General features: G+C 39.6%; 1 protein-coding gene across 11 annotated transcripts in view; it reads left to right on the forward strand.

The window, feature by feature from the left end:
- srpk2 (SRSF protein kinase 2) overlaps nucleotides 1-24,828 on the forward strand; it is a 115,298-nt gene that overhangs the window by 65,995 nt on the left and 24,475 nt on the right. For 10 of the 11 annotated variants that reach the window (XM_078419672.1, XM_078419676.1, XM_078419675.1 and 7 more), the window contains 7 exons: nucleotides 4,051-4,159; nucleotides 13,946-14,033; nucleotides 16,350-16,437; nucleotides 18,093-18,199; nucleotides 18,503-18,668; nucleotides 21,006-21,031; nucleotides 24,569-24,806. In XM_078419672.1, the coding sequence (XP_078275798.1) occupies nucleotides 4,051-4,159; nucleotides 13,946-14,033; nucleotides 16,350-16,437; nucleotides 18,093-18,199; nucleotides 18,503-18,668; nucleotides 21,006-21,031; nucleotides 24,569-24,806 (822 nt within the window). The remainder of the gene's footprint in view (nucleotides 1-4,050; nucleotides 4,160-13,945; nucleotides 14,034-16,349; nucleotides 16,438-18,092; nucleotides 18,200-18,502; nucleotides 18,669-21,005; nucleotides 21,032-24,568; nucleotides 24,807-24,828) is intronic. The other variant, XM_078419682.1, reaches the window with a different exon arrangement.

Consider the following 24,828-nt stretch of genomic DNA (forward strand, 5'->3'; position numbering starts at 1 on the left):
AAATTTCAATCATTCCTCTCCACTGACATGTTGTTTGATCCACCTGGTACCTCCAGCAGATTGTTTGTTGAACAATCATTGAGATAGTTACAAAAGATGCTTGGAATTGGTGCCAGCAACTCTGAAAACTAGTGTCTTTAAAGCATGTTTATAAATGCCCTTTCTTTCCTTTAACTCTGGTAATCAGGGAGAGATTGATTGCCATTAAGATCAAGCTTTTTAATTTGACAATTTTGTGAGGCTTCACTTTGTCTTTAAAACATGTTAAGCTTTTAGTCAAGTGATTTGGAGTTTAGGGAGGATAAAATATTTATTAGATATCAATGGTAATATGATATATATACATCAGGACTACTGCGCATCACAGATGATGGGGACAAAGAGGGCACCAGAATCACACCAGGGATTCTTCCAACATGTCATTGATCTTTCCTTTTCAAACCTATGGCTCACAGGGGAAGCTTCCAATTGAGTCTGTTACACTCAGCAGAACTTGATGCTATTTCTCTTTTCCATTTCCGCAGACTGGAGCTGAGTGACCATTTATGTTCAGTCTTGCCAAGTGCTTTGCAGGGAAATACCTTCAAGTATTTGTTAACTGTCAACTTCAACTTGCATCGCATGTTTGTCAGCTTATGCTCATTATCAAGTTCAACCTGGATGACTTTCACTTTGGGTTTAATTTCAAAACATATAATTGTTTAGTAGAATGAAATACAACATGAAGGCTCCATTTTACGAATCTGCCTTATGCTCAAATGTCCATTAGTTACATAACCATTGTCCAGTTAATTCTATCACAGAAACCAACAGCCTAGCTTGAATACTTGTGTCATCGTAACCTGCACTGATCATCAAAGCTGCCGATCAATTGCAGAAGAAGGCAAATTGAAGTGGGTCCAGGTCATTACTGAGCAAGAGTTAATATGCGCCATACAAACCACTTGAAGTACTTAATCACAATGGATGTGAGTGCCACCAGTTGGCATTCATTATTGATGCTTTCCGAAGGTATCTCCTCAAGAAGGGTCTTCTGGCATTGATCACAAGGACGGAGGTCATAGTGTCATTGCGGGATGTGGAGCTCTCGGACGCACATTATTATTCTCCCAATTCTAAGCAAGCAGGGAGTGATATGCCGCTATCACTTGAGTTATTTGGTTAGCCTCATAGGCAGTGATGGCAAGCAAGCTGTGCCACAGTGGCTGAGCATCTACCTGAAACTACAGTTTACTATGGAAATCTCTCATTGCATTTTCAATGGCCTTCTGGACGTCATCCCTGGACTTCTTGTATAATTCTGGATCGCCTGACTTTTCCTGTGAAATGGTGTGAAGTCATCTCTCATTTCACTGTGATTGCCAGTTTCTTGCTCCTGACTAGACTTTTTTTTCCAACGTGGATTAAGGTGCAGGCTTACTCTGAGAAGGGAGAGTCCTGGCACCCAGCTCATCGACACTAAAGTAATTGAACACATTTCAACTAGCTTAATTAAATCAACTAGCAAGTTTTACTTCAGTGTGAAGCAGCAATTCATTTGCAATCTAGTGTATTGCATTTGTTCCTCATGTTGTTACCTCAACAGATTTAGTGACTGTTTTGCTAAAGACTGTTGTGTCATGTCATTGTCACTTTATTTCTCCTTTCCTCTTCCACTTTGGCCTCTGTATGGTTTTGCAATATTACTACTACTATGCCAAGTTGAAGCTCAAGAAACAGCACCTCATCTTCCATTTAGAACTAACCCTCTGATTAGCACTGCTGTGTGAGTTGCGTCCACCTAAAAGTAACCCTTTTTATCCCAAGGCTGTGAGCACATCTATGTGGATGTGGATCTTGGCAGAACATTGGATGCACTGTCATTTATTTATCCTTTGCAATAAATAACTTGAGCTACTTCTTTTTTATATCTCTGTGAGTTGATGCACTTCAATTGATAAATTTCTCTTTGGACGAAAGAGCCAGGCAGTTTTAAAATGTTAGCTATGCATTGGAGGGCCAAATCAATACGCGAGAGTTACAAATAAATGTATGCCAGAATTGGATTTCATCCAGTGATTTGTAATTTGCTGCATTTGTGATGGTGAGCACAGTATTTAAAGTTCCGTTTTAGAAATTCAGTTGAAAATAGTTTGTCTTCTAAAACCTTGCTTACACATGATTTGTATAACTGAAGCAGGCCTTTCAATTCAATATGAAAGGAGCTATCCAATTCCATTCCCTGCTCTTATTCAGTGCACTTACCATTATCTTGATCTCTGCCTGTATAACATGGTGTTTAATTTGGTCTTGTCTAGCAAAAACCAAAGTATCGCTAAGGACATCAATTTTCCATCTTGCACCTGTAATTTCATTGCTACATATGAGAATATGCTTAACATTAGAAATGAACACTGCAACCCATGCACATTGGATTATAATACTCATTTATACTAATTTATTTTTCGTTCTTTAACTCTATTAATTTCTCTTCGAACTGCAACTGACCACCCTTCAAGCTTACAGCTGTAACCTGCTTTATCACGACTCTATACATTCTTAGACCCTCCATCATGTGTTTGTTAAATTAAACAGTCACAAAGTGATAGAAATACTTTCATATTAAAATTATAGCTTTTCATTATATCTCAAATCTACTTTTCTCTCCTTTTTCTGAAATTATTTGACATTAAGTTGACAATTGTACCAGGGATACCTCTGGTTCAAGTGTTGCTTATACTCATTAACAATTCTTCATTATGGTTGATAGGCATTATTGCCTCTCACTTTATACCCAGTGACCAACTTCTCTTTGATGTTGAAACATCACTGAAGTTTTTTGGGGAAACAAATGATGAATTGATCACATCATCTTCTGGGGAAAATAAAGTAAATGTTGAATGTGCTCTGGTGGGACTAGACCAATTTACAAAATTTAACACTTGTCGCATTCCAAAATAACAACAGCTCAAATAATAATTTATAGTAGAAACTTGCTAATTGACTTCTGCAATGCATTTTCAAACAATTTTTACCAGAAGAAAGCTTTTTTTAAATATTCATTTAACTTGATATGTACCATGTCATGGGCTATCTTAATCAAATGCATATAAAAGTAGCAACTTGAAAATGTTTATGTTTTGACATGTTATGCCATGATTGAGTATTCTCTTGCCTTAAGGTAAAATCGCTTTAATTCAAGATCTTATCTTGTTAAAAGTATATCTTGCTGATATTTGAGGATGGCATATTAGTATTCTAGTAGCAAACAATATAAATTATAATGAAGGAAACAAGCTCCCTTGATTTTGTTGTGGTATTTATTTGTTGCCATAGAGTTTTATCATGTTATGCTTGTTTCCAGTAGTTCTCCTGCAAGTACAAAGTTTATGTTGAAGTATGATTTCCTGTTGTGACTGGAAGGAAGCAGTGATGACTATCACATCCACTTTTAGAGATACAGCATGGAAACAAGTCATTTGGCCAACCGAGTCCGTGCCGACCAATCATCACCTGTACACTAGTTCTATCCGATAAACTAGGGACATTTTTACAGAAGTCAATTAACCTACAAACCTGCCTATGTTTGGAATGTGGGAGGAAACCGGAGCACCCAGAGAAAACCCACGCGGTCCCAGAGAGAATGTGCAAAAATTCAGGACTCTCTTCTGTATTGATCCTGGACTACCACTTAATAATGTGTGGAGGGGTTTATTGATTAATTGTGTAAGAAGATAGACACAAAAAGCTAGAGTAGCTCAGCGGGTCAGGCAGCATCTCTGGAGAAAAGGAGTAGGTGACCTTTCGGGTTGAGACCCTTCATTGTGTAAGTTTTTTGTCGGTCAGAAAATCACTTTTGGAACTAATATACAAATGATATGTCCAGACATATGTTGAAAACTACTACCTTGGAATAATGAACTTGGGGATGTGCTTAATGCCACTGTTACAACTATTTATTTGGTTAAATAACACCCGGTTTTGAATCATTCTCCGTTGTCAATACAGTTTTGGAATATGTGCTTTCTAGAAGAAAAAATAGTTGCTTACTTGTTATTTTTCTCCTTTCAGGTGGCTATCATGCTGTGAAAATTGGTGATTTATTCAATGCACGATACCATGTAATTAGAAAGCTGGGATGGGGACATTTCTCTACAGTGTGGCTGTGTTGGGACATTCAGTAAGTAAACATTTTTGTAAATACTATAAAGATGCAATTGTTGTCAACTTCTACGACATTTCCTATTTTCATAATTGAAAACAAATAAACTATCCACTTCCTTTTCACATCCATTTCACAAAAGATGCATTACTATCTACAAATAGAACTACTAGAAAATGTTGGAAGTATTGTGTCTCTGGAGGGAGAAGCAGAGTTATGGTTCATGCTGATAACTCTTCATGAGAACTTGGGAAAATTTAGAAAACATGAATGTTTTAAGCTGTGATGATGCTTCCTTCACCACTTCCCTGTGTATTGTCTGTGTTAGGTTCGAGCTCAAGAGAAAATGGATGATGCGGGTCAATATCAACAGAGGACGATGAAGGCTAGTTACTGGCTAATCTGTCAAGAGAAAGTTAAAACAGACAAAAACAAATAATGCTGTAATTGTGATCGGTTATTTCAGGTTTGCAGCAGCTGCTCTGTGCTACATATCACAGTTCCAACATTCTTGGATAGGTTGGGTGAGTGGGCAGATGCATGGCAGATGCAGAATAATGTGGATAAATGTGAGGTTATCCACTTTGGTGGCAAGAACAGGAAGACAGATTATTTTCTGAATGGTGTCAGATTAGGAAAAGGAGAGGTGCAACGAGAGCTGGGTGTGCTTGTACATCAGTCACTGAAATTAAGCATGCAGGTACAGCAGGCAGTGAAGAAAGCTAATGGCATGTTGGCCTTCATTGCAAGAGGATTTGAGTTTAGGAGCAAGGAGGTCGTACTGCAGTTGAGATCGCACCTGGGGTATTGTGTGCAATTTTGGTCTCCTAATTTAAGGAAGGACATAATTTCTGTTGAGGAACACCTTAATTCCTTGGATGGCGGGACTGACATATGATGAAAGAATGGGTCAACTGGGCTTGTATTCACTGGAATTTAGACGGATGAGTGGGGATCTTATAGAAACATATAATATTCTTAAAGGATTGGACAGGCTAGATGCAGGAAAAATGTTCCCGATCTTGGGGGAGTCCAGAACCAGGGGTCACAAGTTTAAGAATAGGATAGGCCATTTAGGACTGAGATGAGGAAACATTTCTTCACCCAGAGAATTGTGAATCAGTGGAATTCAGTGCCGCTGAAGGCAGTGGAGGACAATTCTGGATGTTTTCAAGAGAGTGTTAAATCTAGCTCTCAGGGCTAAAGGAATCAAAGGATATGGGGAAAAAGCAGGAACGGGGTACTGATTTTAGATGATCAGCCATGATCATATTGAATGGCGGTGCTGGCTCAAAGGGCCAGATGGCCTACTCCTGCACCTATTTTTCTATGTTTCTTTGGTTGTTTCATTTTTCTCAATTGAACATCTGTTTACACCTCCAAGAGACCGATTAGCTGCCTTTAACATACCATCACCACCTTCTATCAGCTGACACCAATTTGTGCCATCCATTTTTCTTGGCCTTAATGTGATCACAGACATTATGGTTGATTTCCACAGTCTAATCCTTTTACTACAATTTAATGCATACCCACTTTCTGTGGTTCTGACAATAAGCAATTGACCTGCAACATTAACTTAGTTTCTCTTTCCACAAATGCTACCTGATGTGCTGAGTACTTTTAGGCTGTACTATTTCCATCTTCAGTTAGAAGCTTTGATTGGATGATTATCCTGCCTATCCTAGAAACCAATTCAAATTTCATTTTTGTTCAACTTCGGAGATTTAAGTGTCGCTGGCAAAGCCAGCATTTATTGTCCATTCTAACTGCGCTTGAGAAGATGGTCATGAGCTGCCTTCTAGAATCACTGCAGTCCTCCTGGTGAAGATACCACTCCAATTCGCCAAATAGTAGAATCTTTCCAAGATTGATAACAAGAAGCAGTGAAGTACCAGCACTATTACTCTAAATAAGATTAATGTGTGACTTGGAAGGGACAATAGACATTAGACAATAGGTGCAGGAGGACATTCGGCCCTTCGAGCCAGCACCACCATTCAATGTGATCATGGCTGATCATTCTAGATCAGTACCCCGTTCCTGCCTTCACCCCATACCCCCTGCCTCCGCTATCCTTAAGAGCTCTATCTAGCTCTCTCTTGAATGCATTCAGAGAATTGGCCTCCACTGCCATCTGAGGCAGAGAATTCCACAGATTTACAACTCTCTGAGTGAAAAAGTTTTTCCTCATCTCCGTTCTAAATTGTCTACCCCTTATTCTTAAACTGTGGCCCCTGGTTCTGGACTCCCCCAACATTGGGAACATGTTTCCTGCCTCTAACATGTCCAATCCCTTAATAATCTTATACGTTTCGATAAGATCCCCTCTCATCCTTCTAAATTCCAGTGTATACAAACCTAGTCGCTCCAGTCTTTCAACATATGACAGTCCCGCCATTCCGGGAATTAACCTAGTAAACCTACGCTGCACGCCCTCGATAGCAAGAATATCCTTCCTCAAATTTGGAGACCAAAACTGCACACAGTACTCCAGGTGCGGTCTCACTAGGGCCCTGTACAACTGCAGAAGGACCTCTTTGCTCCTATACTCAACTATAGGACAACAGAAGGTAACAAAACAGGCAATACGGGCTGAAAAGATGACGAACGAGGGGAAACTGGCCAAGAATATAAAGAAGGACAGTAAAAGCTTCTTTAGATATCTTAAGAGTAAAAGAGTAGCAAAGTCAAATGTGGGTCCGTTGAAGGCAGACACGGGTGAAATTATTATGGGTAACAAGGAAATGGCAGAAGAATTGAACAGGTACTTCGGATCTGTCTTCACTAAGGAAGACACAAACAATCTCCCAGATGTACTAGAAGACAGAGGATCTAGGGGGGTAGAGGAACTGAAATAAATTTTCATTAGACGAGAAATAGTATTGGCTAGACTAATGGGACTGAAGGATGAGAAATCCCCTGGGCCTGATGGTCTGCATCCCAGGGTCCTCAGGGAGGTGGCTCTAGAAATAATGGATGCATTGGTGATCATTTTCCAATGTTCAATAGATTCAGGATCAGTTCCTATGGATTGGAGGATATCTAATGTTATTCCACTTTTCAAGAAAGGAGCGAGAGAGAAAATGGGGAATTACAGACCAGTTAACCTGACTTCGATGGTGGGAAAGATGCTGGAGTCAATTATTAAAGAGGTAATGACGGTGCATTTGGATAGCAGTAAAAGGATAAGTCCAAGTCAGCATGGATCTATGAAAGGGATCTATGAAAGGGAAATCATGCTCCTATACTCAACTCCTTTTGTAACATTCCATTGGCTTTCTTCACTACCTGCTGTACCTGCATGCTTCCTTTCAGTGACTGATGCACTAGGACACCCAGATCTCGTTGTACGTCCCCTTTTCCTAACAACACCATTCAGATAATAATCTGCCTTCCTATTACCACCAAATTGGATAACCTCACACTTATCCACATTAAACTGCATCTGCCACGCATCCGCCCACTCACACAACCTGTCCAAGTCACCCTGCAACCTCATAGCATCTTCCTCACAGTTCACACTACCACCCAGCTTTGCATCATCTGCAAATTTGCTAATGGTACTTTTAATCCCTTCATCCAAGGGAGCTTGAAGATGATGGTGTTCCCATATCCCTGCTGACCTTGTCCTTCTCTATGATTGGGTCACAGATTGGGAGATGCTGCAAAGTGTACAGAGAACGTAGAAAAGTACAGCACAGGAACTAGTCCTCCAGCCCATAATATCTATGCCAAAAGAAATTTATCTCCTCCGCTTACACTTGATCCATTCCCTACATATCCAGGTGCCCATCTAAAAGCCTCTGACACACCACTATTGTGTTTGCCCAAGCAGCGCGTTCCAGGCACCCACCACTCTCTACGTTAAAAACTTGCCCTGCACATCTCCTTTAATCTTTTCTCCTCTTGCCTTAAAGCTATGCTTTCTAGTCTTTGACATATCCACCTTGGAGGCTCAAGGTTCTGACTGTCTCCTTTATCGATTCCTCTGATAGTTTTATATACAGTAAACTGTTTATAACGGATTTTGGTTATTGATGCCATCCTGGCTCCTAGCCCCAACGTCTGACACTATCCCTGGCTCGTAAGGTTCACCAGCGAGCCTTTCTTCATCCACCGCACGGTCCAGATGACACAGCTGTTGTTGCAGCTCACATTGTAGCCCCTGTGGACAGCACTTTCTTCAGGCTGTGCCACTGACGGGATGTGTTTGGTCAGAGAATATAGATGCAAAGTACTTGTTTAGTACCTCGCCTACATCCTCTGACTCCAAACATAAGTTCTCTCGTTTATCCTTGAGCAGTCTTTGCTTTGTGCTGGTTACCCTCTTGTTTTTAATGTAGGTGGATTTTGAGTTGTACCAATGTGAAGAGAATGCCTTGTCCTGGAAGGTGTTCTGAAATATTTTGATGTCATACTCACCCAGCCAAGCGGAGAATATTCCATCATGCTCTTGACATGCCTTGTAGCTGGTGGAAAAGCCTTGGGGAGTTAGAAAGGTGAATCACTCACCACAGGATACCTAGCCTCTGGCCTGCGCTTGTAACCATATTATTTAAGAGGCTTATCATTTGAGTTACTGATCAATTGTGCCACCTGGAGCTATTGATGATAGGGGACTGTGCAATGATAATGTCATGGGTAGGTGGTTAGACAGTTTTTTAGAGATGGTCATTAGCTTGCACTTCTATGATGTGAATCTTATAACCCATTTTTCAGTTCATAGTTAAATCTAGATCTTGCTGGATGCAGGACCAGACTCTGACTAGTCTGAAGAAGGGTCTCGACCCGAAACGTCACCTATTCCTTCTCTCCAGAGATGCTGCCTGTCCCGCTGAGTTACTCCAGCATTTTGTGTCTATCTTCCATTAAATAGATTCCCAAACTCAACCTCTCTTCATTGGAGAAATTTTTCATCCCATGAATCAACCTGAGGTATTCTATGGTACTTTGGAACTTTATTTTCGCATGTACCAAGGTACAGTGAAATTCATCTTCTGCATACAGTTCAGTAAAAGCATTACTATACATAAACACAATCTCGGATAAGTACAAGTTTATAGGAATAGTACTCTGAGACAGTATAGAAGAGTCACTATTTTTTGGTGCTATTTTTCTTGATTCAAGTCCAAGTTGTTATATATGTAGAGTTCTTAACTTGGCAATATAGGACTGACTGTTGTCCTGGCGACACTATAGGCACTGTTGGCCTGGCCAATTGAAGTTGTTGGTGTCCTCCACTGCTCCGTGCCGCTGCAGGCAGTGTCTGATCCGCATGCTCGGCAACTTCGAGTGATGGCTGATCCAATCAAGCCTCAGGCTGCTGCAGCGGTCTACTCCACGGATGAGCCGTTGTCCCTCGCGTCATCCGGCCACAGTTCAGTCTTCATGCCCCAGGGGCATCTCCTGCAACTGACCTCGTAGCAGCCACAGTGCAGTAGGAATGGGCTATAGGGAGGGAGATACAAATCACAAAATGTGTTTGGACTGTTACTTGGATAAGGGAAGGTGCAGAGGGGTAAGGCCTAATGAAGGTAAATTGGATTGATATAGATAGGAATCACAATTAGCGTAGAGAAAGTGGACCATATGGACCTGTTTCTGTGCTGTACATTCCTATGATTCTATGAAGTGACAGGAATCGAACAATATGTGGATATTAGCTGGAGATGGTTTTGCTCCAATTTTAATTGTCACTGCAATCAAACTTAGATAGATAATAGTGTTATCAACATACATATTAAAGCTGATATTGTGCATCTAAATATCATCACCAATGAGAATAATGAGCAGGAGGGAGTAAAGTTTGGAATTGGGGTTGGCTCTGCGTATTTGGGCAGTGGAATGCCATGGAAGTGGACTGCAGAGGAGAGAAACTGGGGATTTTTGGCCATGACAGAAGCGATGGTGATTGAGATTAATGAGGCAAGACAAAATATTTGTGGGTCAGGCTGAATAGACTCAAATACAGGAAGGTGGAAGACTTCCTATCACACAGCACAAGGCCATTGAATCCATGTAGGCTCTTGCCAGAACAGTTCCATTATTTCTATTCTTTGATTGCTGCATTTGGGAATGTTATTGTAAAAAGGAAAGCTGCTTGATGATTTCTTCAGTTAATAAGTGTTGGTTGGCATCATGAACATGCTGGGAGCCCTCTTTACAACTCCAGATTCTGTCGCCTCAGCTCCACCATGAATTTAAAAAGAATTCTTCTGAGAACTACGAATGAGATCTATCATGCGGTTGTAAACAATCTGTTTTTCTTGTATTGTGGATTGACAAACTGATGTTTAGTGTATACATTTGAATTGATCAAACAAATCGTTTTTAGTAATTTTATTTTAAAATATTCCACATCTCCAAATGTAAATGACAGATCAGTAACTTGAAAATGTCTGGAATTTATTTTGCACAACACAAGTTGATCATATTTCCCCAATTCAGGAACCATATAATATTGTTGTAGCATTGTGTAATATTATATTTTTGTGATTCTAATGGTGAATATCTGATGACATTTGGCTCATTTAGTATAGCCACAGAAACAGAAGAAATGGAAGTCAGAATAAATCATCCCATAATGTTTGTGTTACTTTTGAAAGTAAGAAGCAATTTGTCTCTTATTGATTCAGATTACAGATAATGAATGGACGATACGACAAGATACGATAGATAATGTGATCAGCCATAATCACATTGAATGGCGGTGCTGGTCCCACCATGTGGACACATTCACTTAACATAATTTACTGCAAACTAAAAGAAATTAAAATATTTCTACATCCAGTTCTATGATGGAATGATGTACAGTATAGTGTATTCTGGAATTAAATATTTGTACATATATCAAAATATATTGATTAGCTAGGAATGGAGTTGAGGATTTTGATCCTGTCTGCCTCTTCTCCTAAAGCAGTGTTCATAATTCTAGTTGAAAAGCAAAAACTGCAGATGCTGGCAATCTAAAATGAAAATGCAAGAAATGGGCAGCATGGTGGCGCAAGGGTAGAGTTGCTGCCTTACAGCGCCAAAGACCCGGGTTCGATCCTGATTACGGATGCTTGTCTGTGCAGGGTTTGTACGTTCTCCCATTGACTTGTATGGGTTTTCTCCAAGATCTTTGGTTTCCACTCCAAAAATGTACAGGTTTGTAGGTTAATTGGCTTGGCATAATGTAAAGTGTCCCTCCTGTGTGTAGGATATTGTTAATGTGCGGGGATCGGGTGGGTGAGAACACAGTGGGCCGAAGGGTTGTTTGCATGCTGTATCTAAACTAGAAACTAAATATTCAGTGGCTCACATATATATGTGGAGAGAGAAACAGATTACTGTTTCGTGTAGATGATCTTTCACCAGGCAAATTAATTTTCAATCTCAGGTTTTCAATGTTCCGTCACATTTAAATAAGCTAAGTCAACAGTCAACATTTACCTTTCTGCCTCAATGCAGCCAGACTTTCTTCCACCAATGCTTCACATCTATTATTTCGCTCAGTAGAATGCCCTTGTTTGATTCTGTTCTTGAGTATCCAGTTATAAGCAGAGCTCATCAATCAAAGGTTTTTCTTTCAACCTGCCACCACTAAAGTCCTCCCAAAGATTTCCCTTCCCTAGACTCACAATCCACTCTTTCCATCTGTACATTCTGGCCGATGTAATGTCATTTAACAACTTGAGCCTCAATATGTATTGGAAAACAGAGAAACTGCAGGGTAGGGTGAGGAAAATGTATGAGAAGAGAAAGTAAAGAAGGACCTCGTTTCGGTTACATTTGCCACCTGGGTAAATACCAAATTAACAGATGGTGGCTTGCTGGCCGTGAAATCCAACGGATGACCACAGTGAGAGATTGGTCTCAGTACGGGAGGAAAGAGAGACCATTACAGAATGATGCTGAGAAACCATGTCCTGAGAGCTTGGGAGAAAAAGTGGCCATTGTGGGATCATGATGGTGAAGCATCCTTGAGATTGGAGGAGTATTTTTTTTGAAATCTACCAATCCACAAAAAATTATGAAAAGATATTTACCTCCTCTGTGACAACTCGAGATCCCCTTTTCCTGCATGATTTTTTTGAACCCTCAAAAGCTGGAGTGACCAGTGTAAAACCTAAAGCAGCCTTGCAAAGGCATTGTGGGAGACCGATTTAAAATGTTAATCAATTACCCCTCATCCTGTTGTTGCATAATATGAAACCCTTACCACAAAAACAAGAGTGGAATAAGACAAATTAGATGTTCTTTTTTGGTTAATTTTTCACCCCTGAAAATTTCTTGTGCCCAGAGTAGGTCTGGGTTAATGACAGCTTCCATATGATGCTGATGACATTGAATCTCAACTTGCTCAATCTGCTCTTCAACCGCACGTACACAGCCACTCAACTTTAAGTAAAAAGTCCAATGTTTCATGCTCTTCTGCTTCTAAAATACACATCCTAGCTAACTTAGCTATTCGAATATCACTGTACTTAAATTGGTACAGGTGACAATAAAAGACCTTTGAAACCTTTGAATTCTCTCCTGGCTGGCTACTTCTCTTTCATCCTTCATAAAGTGCTTCCTCCACTCTAATTAGGATACAGTCATTTTCATGATAAACAATATGCTTGCTGATCAAAATTAACTTTGGTCTGAAAAAGCATCGCTTTTAGTAAATTCCAGTTTATGTTACTATCCACATACAAATTCATTTATTAGTTGATTAGTTTGCTCTCTCTCTTATTTTTTTCACAGATTCAGCTAAAGTAGGGTTCATAAGGTCATAAGTGATAGGAGTAGAATTAGGCCATTTGCCCCATCTAGTCTACTTCGCTATTCAATCATGGCTGGTCTATCCCTCCCTCCAAACCCCATTTTCCTGCCTTTTCCCCATAACCTCTGACACCTGTACTAATTAAGAATCTATCTCTGCCTTAAAAATATCTACTGACTTGGTCTCCACAGACTTCTGTGGCATAGAATTCCACTGATTCACCCCCACTGACTAAAGAAATTTCTCCTCATCTACTTCCTAAAAGTATGTCCTTTAATTCTGAGGTTATGACTTCTAGTCCGAGACTCTCCCACTAGTGGAAACATCCTCTCCACATCCACATTATGTAAGCCTTTCACTATTCTGTATGTTTCAATGAGGTCTCCCCTCATTCTTCTAAACTCCAGCGCCTACAGGCCCAGTGCCGACAAACGCTCATCATAGGTTAACCTACTCATTCTTGGTATCATTCTTGTAAATCTCCTCTGTACCCTCTCCAGAGCAAGCACATCCTTCCCTAGATATGGTGTCCAAAATTGCTCACAATATTCCAAATGCGGCCTTACCAGCGCCTTATAGAGCCTCAGCATTACATCCCTGTTTTTGTACGCAAGTTCTCTTGAAATAAATGTTAGCATTGAGTTTACTTTCTTTACTACCGATTTGACTTGCAGATTAACTTTTTGGGAATCCTGCACCAGCACTCCCAAGTCCCTTTGCCCCTCCGATTTCTGGATTCTTTCCCCATTTAGAAAACAGTCTACGCCTTTATTCCTACTACCAAAATGCATAACTCCACACTTTGCTTTCCACAAGTTCCTATTACTTTTTTATTTTTCCAACATCAAAACAATAGAAGCTGGAAGTACTTCACAGATTAGGTAGCATCTGCGGAGATTAATTTCAGATTTTCAGTCTGTGCAATATTTTACTTTTGGATTCCACAATCTTCTGTTTTGCTTTATGCATCTGATGTTTGCTTTCTGGTGTTCTGATACAATACTCCATTTTTAAACTTGTTTACGTTTTCATTTACTTTCTTTTCACAGTGGAAAAAGATTTGTTGCCATGAAAGTGGTAAAGAGTGCTCAGCACTACACAGAAACGGCTCTGGATGAAATTAAGTTACTTAAGTGTGTAAGTACTACCTCATTGGTAATGCAGGAGATCCCCATGTTATGGGCGTTTGGTTAATGAAAATCATGACCCAAAATTTGAGATACGGAATAAAATTCACTCTCACAGAATTTGTGAAAAAAAATTAACAATTTTATTTCAACTAACATTTCTTGATGCATGTGCAGATGACACAGTTCTGTGTTATGGAAAACCATGATTCAAACTGTTTTCTAGGAACACAACCCCCTCCTGACAAAGTCTGAAGAAGGGTCTCGACCCGAAATGTCACCCATTCCTTCTCTCCAGAGATGCTGCCTGTCCCGCTGAGTTAATAGACAATAGACAATAGGTGTAGGCCATTCGGCCCTTCGAGCCATTTCTAAATGTGCAGTACGAGGCTAATTGGAAATATATCATTTACAAATATAACCATTCAATGTGATCATGGCTGACCATTCTCAATCAGTACCCCGTTCCTGCCTTCTCCCCATACCCCCTGACTCCGCTATCCTTAAGAGCTCTATCTCTTGAATGCATTCAGAGAACTGGTCTCCACTGCCTTCTGAGGCAGAGAATTCCACAGATTTACAACTCTCTGAGTCAAGTGGTCATTTATCTCCATTTTAACTATTTTTCTGCAACCAATACAGAAGGGTACAAGAATAATAATTTTTCTCTGGTTGTTTGCAATCGACATTGATTTTTTTTAATGGGTACTCCAAAGCATTTAGCGAGGACTGGCAATTCTAAGGTTTACGTATAAACTGATTTTTGTATTAGGCTGGGAGCTGAGATTTTTTAACATTGGGGATTTCAATTATTCTAGAAGGCAGTGAGCTGCCACTTTCTCAAGGACAAATAGGAATTAGGCAGTAAATGCTGGCATTGCCACTAACACCCAAGCCTGAAAGTTATTTTTTTTAATTTTAATTTTTTTTAAATTTTATTTAAATTTTAACAAAGCACATACATGTTACAACTCATAGTACCCAATGATACCTACATTATAAATTCGATTATACATTATAAATTCGATTATATGTATATACATGTAAATGATATATTTCCAATTAGCCTCGTACTGCACATTTAGAAATTGACACAGGTTATAATTATATATGGTTTGCTATTTTGAAAACTATCGCAAATTTGTTCTATCCACTTCCATTTGTCTAGGTTTTCAAAATCAACGTGCAGACAACTTTATTAACGCTCTAAACCTGGTTCTTTAAGTATTAGATATTTTGGTTTTATCTTACAGTGACATTTGCAACCTTATTTATAAGGTGCAAAAACTTTATTTCACTCTTCCCCACCCACTTCCTAAAGGCTTTTTTTTATTGTGTGGTTGATTTAAAAAAAAATTCCCATCACTTAGAATGAAATTTTGTTTGAAGTTCTAATTGCTCTAACTTGATTTCCAGCAGTTGAACCTCATGTGATGAATTGTGGAACACTCAAGTTCAATATCAAAATAGCTGATATCCTAATTTTTTTAATGTCATTGTAAATCTATCTGACAGAAATGTAAAGAAGCCACTTAAAACAGTAGCCTATTTGGTAGCTTGAACACATATTTAAATAATATCCACAAATATGAAATATTAATCTCTTCTCGATGGCAGCCACTGTGTGTTGCAGATATTTTGCTACCAAAGAGAATGTGCCTTACGGAGCCTTATTTCAGGTGGAGCATAGCAAATATTAAAAGTGTTGTCCTTTAGGAACAATATGTTTCTTGGTTTAAACTGCCCTAACTCTATTTTTAATTTTTTGGGGTCAATTGCACACTATCCACAGCAAAGGTTCAGCACACCAAGAAAATGGTGAAATCCAATTTCTAGGTTAATGTTTTTAATTGATGCAGAGACTGAGGGGGGGGGGGGGGGGGGGGGGGAGCAAGAAAATCAAAGCAACTGTAAAAGGGGGGTGATATTGTATTATTCGGACATATCCTTATGAAAGAAATAATTTAAAAATCCCTTTGATTATGTTTTTGGAACATCATTGAAATTAAGATCATCAACTGGCATTGATATTGTGAGGTATGACATTTGATCCCATATAATATCCAATCACTCTTGCATTCAATGCTAATCAGAGAAAAAAAGTTATTACCACTTCCAGCAATTTTATCTCTGTATTGCACTTGTTGGTGTTCCTGGATTATTTTGAGATATTAATACCCCAAGAATTTATTAAATAAATTTTAATATCAGTCTTAATATAAATTTCTCTAGTTTAAAAATCATCTACTGAAGCTTGTTATATTTGAAATATGTTCAAGTACAACTGATGGTGCTCTCTTGGTAATTTTGGTTTCATTGTTCCCAGGTACGAGAAAGTGATCCCAATGATCCAAATAAAGATATGGTGGTACAATTAATTGATGATTTCAAACTTTCAGGCATGAACGGAATACGTATCCTTTAGCGGTTTACTTATATTTGTATGTTCTGTTATATTAGCGTTAATAGTCCTGGTATAATTTAGCACACTAAATTAAATAGACCATTTTAAATTGTGTACCCATCCTCTAGAAAATGCCTTTCTCTGTGGCCATTTCAAGGGTGAATTGGAAAATTTGGTTTGGCATCGTTGTACAGAATGGAAACCGGTCCATTGGTCCACCGCATTTATGTGCACTAACATGCTATTCCACATCTTTAATTCCATTCTAGGCTTTGTTCATTCAAGTACCTATCTAGATGCCTTTTAAATATTGTTACTGTTCCTGCCTTCACCACCACCTCTGGCAGCTCATAGCAAATACCCCTTAGATAACCTTTAACTTCCCTCTCACCTAAACCTATGCCTTCTAGTTTTAGATAGCCCTACCATTTGAAATTGACTTTGGATATTTACCCCATCAATGCTTCTCATAATCTTATATTCCTCTATCATGTGACCACTCAGCCTCCTTTGCTCCAGGGAAAACTGGCATAACCTATCCAATCTCTCCTCATGAATCAAACCCTCCAATCACAGCAACATCTTGTGTAATGACATATTTCGTACAATGTAGTGACCAAAACCTCACACAATACAACTATAACATGATGTACCAATTCTTATACTTATTGCCTCAGCTGGTGAAGCACACCATATGCCTGATACCTGTGTGGCACTTTTAGGGAACTATGAAAGTGTACTTCTACCCCAAGGTGTCTCTGATCAATAAAACTCCCCAGGGCTCTACCATTCACCGTGTATGTCCTGCCCTGGTTTAATTTCCCAAATGCATCATGATGCACTTGTCCATATTAAATTCCATCTGCTTCACTGCCCACTACACCACCAATTCTGGTGTCATCTGCAAGCTTACTCATAGTTCTACCTCCATTCTCGAATAATCATTAATATTTTTGTGTGATAAACAACAAAAGACATAGCAGCGTACCACAGGTCACAGGTCTCTAATCCGATAAGCAACCCTTCACTTGGACCACCTACCTCTTACCACCAAGCAATTTTGCTATCTCACCTTGGAACACACATGTTTGAACTTTCTGGACCAGCCTATCATACAGGACCTTGTCAAAGGCCTTGCTAAAGTTCATGTCTACTGACCTGTTCATCTTCTTGCTCAATCTCTTCAAAATAACTCAAATTTGTGACTCACGATTTCCCATGCATAATGCCATGAATAAAGGCATAATATTAGACCATAAATTAATGTTGAAACTTCTTTTGGGAAATCCTTTTACGTGCCTTCCATAGTAATTTTGCATACAGCTCATCAGCCCCTGGACATTTGTCAATCCTTACAAATCAGAGTTACAGAGAGATGAAAGGAACTTGACCATTTGGTGATTTAGGCACTGAGGTAAGAATTTTAAATTGGAAATATTGGTAAGTTCGGAGCCAATGTAGCTTGATGCCACAGAGGAAATTAATGAATGGGGTCTGAGCAGAATTTGTAATTTATCCAAGATCAATATTATCATTATGGGAATTGGTGTCTCCTCAGATTAATAAGAAATGAGTTCAGTGGCAATTATGAAAAACTGTTGTACAATGCAATGGGGTGCTGAAAATAATGAGATCAGAGTATTTTCTTCCTTAACTATATTATAGATGTCTGTATGGTGTTTGAAGTGCTGGGTCATCACCTTTTGAAATGGATCATCAAATCCAATTACCAGGGCCTTCCTATTCTTTGTGTGAAAAGTATTATTCAGCAGGTGGGTCAGCAAAAAATTAACCAAAACAATACAAAGTCATTTCCATGCTGTCTAAATGCTGTATATTCTTTTAAACTTATCTTTATTTCGCTTTTAAAGATTTATTAGACCAGATATCTATGTTGGAATTTTTTTTTGGAAAGCACTTTAATTAAATTTGTTAAAATTAAATTCCCTGAGGAAAAGAAGAATATTTTGGTGAATACATATTTAAATGTCGTCACCTTTGCTGATTTTAGATCTTGGGCTGCTCTCTTATTGCATATCTTTTTTTCCTGCTTTATTCACTTTGATTGCTTATAGGTCCTGCAGGGTTTGGATTATCTACACAGTAAATGCAAGATTATCCATACAGATATAAAACCAGAAAACATATTAATGTGTGTAGATGAATCTTATATTCGACGCATGGCTGTGGAAGCAACAGAATGGCAAAAGGCAGGTGCTCCACCACCCTCTGGCTCTGCAGGTAAGTAATGCTTCTAAGGTGTTTCACATTGTTGTTTTTGAGACTTTTTTGTTCCATGTTCAATAATCTATTTAATTTATATGGTTTGAAAATTGTTTATCAAGATTGTTAGTCATTTTACAAACCAAGCCTGCTACAGAGAAAATAGAAAAGTACAAAACAGGAACAGGCCCTTCGGCCTACAATGTCAGTGCGAAACATAATGTCAAGATAAACTAATCTCATCTGCCTGCATATGATCCAAACCCCTTCATTTTCTGCATATCCATGTGCCTATCTGTAAGCCTCCGAAATGCCACTATCGTACCCGCTTCACTACCTTTCCTGGTAGTACATTCTACCCTCTGTGTAAAACAATAGTTACCTCGCACATCTCTTTTAAACTTTAGCCCTTTCACCTTAAAGCTGCCTTTGACATCCCTGTCCCCATCCCAGGGATAAAGGTTCCGACTGTCTCCCTATTTCTGTCAGGTCTCCCCTCAACTTCCAGCAATCCAGAGAAAATGGTCCAGTCTGTCCAATTTCACCTTGTAGCAAATACCCTTGAATCCAGGCTAGCATTCTGGTAAACCTCTTCTGCACCCTCCAAAGCTTCTACATCCTTCCTGTAATGGGGCAACTAGAACTGCATGCAATAGTCCAAATGCAGCCTAACCAAAGTCCTATAAAGCATCATGGCTTCCAGACTTTTATAATCAATATTTTTATACTCTAGATCACAAGTTGTTAATTTCATCCAGAATAGAATGCTCTTTAAATCTCAGTGGAATATTTCATCGAGCAGTGCCATACACTACCTCTTGATCCTTTTTCCTACTTCAAAATTGCCAGAATCCTTTTCCAATCATCAGAACAGAATGTGAAAAAAGGCCAGAGTCACACCCTATCATAATCATAAATCCCATTCCCTGATCACTAGTTTAACCTTGTGCTTGGCAACTGTCTGAAACCTGAACCCGGTCTTTTGCAATCTCAGAATCTTATTTGGTTCTGTTGAGCTTCTTAACTCATATCTGTGTCGTTAATAAGTACTTGGCAACCTCAGAACTCTTAGCTGACTATGTTGCTGAAATCCTGATCGATGCCTTTGATACCGTTGGCCCTCATTGTTCCAATGTACTTTTGGCAGCCTCCTTTGCTCTGCTGTCTACAAACTTGAGGACATCCAAAACTCTGTTACCAACATCCAAACTTGTACCAATTTGAGTGAATGCTCAACACCATGTTGCGTGTTGCCCAGTCTTGGTTCCTGATTAAGCATGTTCACAATTTCAACCCTTATCCTTGTTCTAGGTCTTACCATGTTTCTACCACTTCTTCCATCTGTATTCTACTTCGGCCTTGCAACCTTCTAAAAGCTCTGCTTTGCACCAACTCTGGCCTTGTCAGTATATACATAAACATCTTTTTAATTGCTGCTCCACTGATTTTAATACCTAAGCTTTGGCATTCCACTCCTCTGTCTCACTTTCTTTCTGTAACCTGCTACCTATAATATATCTTTCATTAAGCCTCTGCTCATCTGTTCTAATGTCCTTAAATCCAGCATGAACTTATTTCTTAATAATGTTATTGTGATTCATTTTAGACATTTGTATGTTAAAGATTCAATATCCATGAAATTTGTATTGCAAAAGTGGAATTAGGAGGCCTTTGCAATCATATTCATGGGATAAAAAGCTCTGTTTAAGGTCAGATAACACAAATGATTACAATTATGTAGTCTGGTGCACTCTGAAACAATGGCCAAGGCCAAATACACTGAATTTTCTTTTGGCAGTTTTTATTTGAAGGAAATTTTAATATTGTGTAGGATACCAAAGAGTGCTATAAATTGAGGTGGTAAAGAGGTTTATACGTTATTATTTACATTCCATGAAGCTGTTAGATATATTTTGATAGTGGCTGTTACTAAAAGTTTGACCAAGATTTGCCATAAATTCCTCAACATTATCCACAGGCATGAAGTTGGTGTTTGTGTGCAGTGATGCACAACTATTTTTCTGCCATTTCTCTCAAATCCTATACTGGAACTGTGCTGTCAAACTGGCATAAAGCTCATCAAACCAGCCCCAATTCGAGATGAGGAATGGGTTTACTCTCAGGGAGTTGTTTGATTTGCCTGATGGTCCTAATGAAACTAACTAGCTCACTTTTTTAGCTTATGAGACCAGGATAAATGACCATAAAAACCCAACATTTATATATGTAGAAAACAGAATTTCATTGATTGCCTCCAATGTTATTAATGATAAAGCAACGTCTTATTGTAAAATAAAGAGCATTGTTTCAATGTTTTTTCATTTCAATTTGCTATTCTTTATTTTACTTCTGCAGTGAGTACTGCCCCGCAGCAGAAACCGGTGAGTAGTTTCTTGTTTTTGCTGTCCAAAGATTGATTATAGTGATGGCAAGTCATTAGAATTTACAGACAAACTGACTGCTCGAAATTGTACATATCAAATGTGTGTCCTTTAAAAGCGGATTATTTTACACACTTTTTGCCTGACCCGCTGAGTTACTCCAGCATTTTGTGCCTATCTTAATGTACAGAGGTGTCTCAGAAGAGAAAGATCAGAAATATTGATGATGAATGTATTACTACACGTTGCTGGATCTGCTTGGTGCATAGATGTATATTTGTAGACTTTTCAGTCTGTAAGCAGACATCTTTCATCTTATTGCATGTGTTAAAATGCTTTCTGCCCAACAGAGTGAAAACAAGAAAATTAAATATTCCATTGACATTGATTTCCAAGCCAGGCCTAATTTTACATATTGAGAATAAATAAATGGGGGACTGGATATAATATCTGCACATGGATTGGAAATACATTAACCTATAGTAGGGCGGCACGGTAGCGCAGCGGTAGAGTTGCTGCTTTACAGCGAATGCAGCGCCGGAGACTCAGGTTCGATCCTGACTACGGGTGCTGCACTGTAAGGAGTTTGTACGTTCTCCCCGTGACCTGCGTGGGTTTTCTCCAAGATCTTCGGTTTCCTCCCACACTCCAAAGACGTACAGGTATGTAGGTTAATTGGCTGGGTAAATGTAAAAATTGTCCCTAGTGGGTGTACGATAGTGTTAATGTACGGGGATCGCTGGGCGGCACGGACTTGGAGGGCCGAAAAGGCCTGTTTCCGGTTGTATATATATGAATGAATAGTTATTTTGGTTTAATAAGAATACAGTAGTATATGTCAAAATGGTATCAGGTTTGATATCAGGAAGAATTGTTTGAATGAGTTGACAAAGGTGCCAACCAGCCAACTGAAGTTGATCAAAGACACGTTTCACACTTTTCACATTTCAAAGCACTGTTGTCAACTGAATTTATTTTAATTCAGAACATTGCTCACTGCTTAATGTTCAGCATCCAATTATCATATCTTGCAACAATATTATTATGAAGAGCTAAACAATTTTTGGTTACTGGGATCAAACAGTTCAAATTTAATATTAATTTAAACATTAAATGTAAATTCCAATGCATTATACATTCATACTGCAGAAATCTTCACCTTTATACCGTGTGAATTAATTAGGTTTAACATAGGCACCTCACAATTACCACAGGACTCTGGAGATACTGACATTACTCTAAAATAATAGGAATAAATTAATTGGTTGTATTCTTAACTCTACACCAAAGGTTAAACTGTGTGTTAAGATAGACACAAAAAGCTGGAGTAACAGCGGGACAGGCGGCATCTCTGGAGAGAAGGAATGGGTGACGTTTCGGGTCAAGACCCTTTTTCAGACTGGTTAGGGATAAGGGAAACGAGAGATATAGACGATGATGTGGAGAGATAAAGAACAATGAATAAAAGATATGCAAAATGTAACGATGATTAAGGAAACAGGCCATTGTTAGCTGTTTGTAGGGAGAAAATGAGAAGCTGGTGCGACCTGGGTGGGGATGGATGGAGAGAGAGGGAATGCCGGGACTACCTAAAGTGAGAGAAATCAATATTCATACCACTGGGTTGTAAGCTGCCCAAGCGAAATATGAGATACTGTTCCTCCAATTTGCATTTAGCCTCACTCTGACAATGGAGGAGACCGAGGACAGAAAGGTCTGTGTAGGAATGGGAAGGAGAATTAAAGTGTCCGGCAATTGGGAGATCAGGTAGGTTCCGGCAGTCTACATTTTGGTTTTGCCCATGTTTAAGAGTCCACATCTTGAACAACGGATACATTCAAATTTACTTGGACCACCTCCGACACCTCCCTCCCCTTTCTTGATCTCACAGTCTCCATCACAGGAAATAGACTATTGACTGACATCTATTAGAAACCCACTGACTCCCACAACTATCTCGACTACACTTCTTCCCACCCTGCTTCCTGCAAAGACTATCCTCTACTCCCATTTCCTCCATCTACGCACATCTGCGCCCAAGATGTGTTCCATACCAGGACATCCGAGATGTCCTCATTCTTTAGGGAACGGGGGTTCCCCTCTCCCATCATAGATGAGGCCCTCATTCATGTCTCCTCAGTACCCTGCAGCACCGCCCTTGCTCCTCATCCCCTGAGTCGCATCAGAGACAGAGTCTCCCTAGTCCTTGCCTTCCACCCATCAACCATCGCGTACAACACATAATCCTCCTTAAATTTCCGTCACCTCCAACGCAATCCCACCACTCGCCACATTTCCCATCTCCACCCCTTTCCACCTTCCGCAGAGACCGTTCCCTCTGCAACTCCCTGGTTAACTCATCCCTTCCCACCCAAACCACCCCCTCCCCAGGTACCTTTCAATAGACAATAGACAATAGACAATAGGTGCAGGAGTAGGCCATTCAGCCCTTCGAGCCAGCACCGCCATTCAATGCGATCATGGCTGATCACTCTCAATCAGTACCCCGTTCCTGCCTTCTCCCCATACCCCCTCACTCCGCTATCCTTAAGAGCTCTATCCAGCTCTCTCTTGAAAGCATCCAACGAACTGGCCTCCACTGCCTTCTGAGGCAGAGAATTCCACACCTTCACCACTCTCTGACTGAAAAAGTTCTTCCTCATCTCCGTTCTAAATCTCCGTTTCCTTGCAACCGCAAAAGATGCAACACCTGTCTTTATACCTCCTCCCTCGACAGTCCTTTCAGGTTAGGCAGAGGTTCATTTGCACCTCCTCCAATCTCGTCCATTGTTCAAGATGTGAACTTGGCGAGACCAAACGGAGACTGGGCGATCGTTCACGGAACACCTTCTCTCAGCCCGCCTGAACCTACCTGATCTCCCAGTTGCCGGACACTTTAATTTTCCTTCCCATTCCTACACAGACCTTTCTGTCCTAGGTCTCCTCCATTGCCAGATGGCAAATGCAAATTGGAGGAACAGCATCTCATAGTTCGCATGGGCAGCTTACAGCCCAGTGGTATGAATATTGATTTCTCTCACTTCAGGTAGTCCCGGCATTCCCTCTCTCTGTATCCGTCTCCCACCCAAGTCGCTCTAGCTTCTCATTTTCACCCTATAAACAGCTAACAATGGCTTGTTTCCTTTATCATCGTTACTTTTTTGCATATCTTTTATTCATTATCATATCATATCATATCTATACAGCCGGAAACAGGCCTATTTGGCCCTCCAAGTCCGTGCCGCCCAGCGATCTCTCCACATCATCGCCTATATCTCTCGTTTCCTTGTCCCTAACCAGTCTGAAGAAGGGTCTTGACCCGAAACGTCACCCATTCCTCTCCAGAGATGCTGCATGAGTTACTCCAGCTTTTTGTGTCCATCTAAAGTTTCAGTAGAATTTGTTTTCAAATTTTGTTATATAAAATAAATAAAACCCTTTTTTTAAATGTATTCTTCCTAAGTGCTAGTAATCTGGTATTTTTAAACTTGTACTTTTCAATTCTTCTGTATTAACACAATTTTTGTACTGTTTCAGGGAGGAAAGATGTCTAAAAACAAAAAGAAGAAGCTGAAAAAAAAGCAAAAGAGGCAGGCAGAGCTTCTAGAGAAACGTATGCAAGAGATAGAAGAGCTGGAGAGAGAGGCAGAGAAGAAGAAGATAGAAGAAAATGTAACAACTGGTTCACCAAATGACCAGGAAGGAGAGAAGATAGTTGAGCTGAAGGAAGCTGTTATTGATCCTGAAGTAGATGTGCAGCAACATAATGAATGCAGTAAGTGTTCCCTAAAAAGATT

Source organism: Rhinoraja longicauda, chromosome 23, assembly GCF_053455715.1.
Source record: "Rhinoraja longicauda isolate Sanriku21f chromosome 23, sRhiLon1.1, whole genome shotgun sequence".
Classification (NCBI taxonomy): domain Eukaryota; kingdom Metazoa; phylum Chordata; class Chondrichthyes; order Rajiformes; family Arhynchobatidae; genus Rhinoraja; species Rhinoraja longicauda.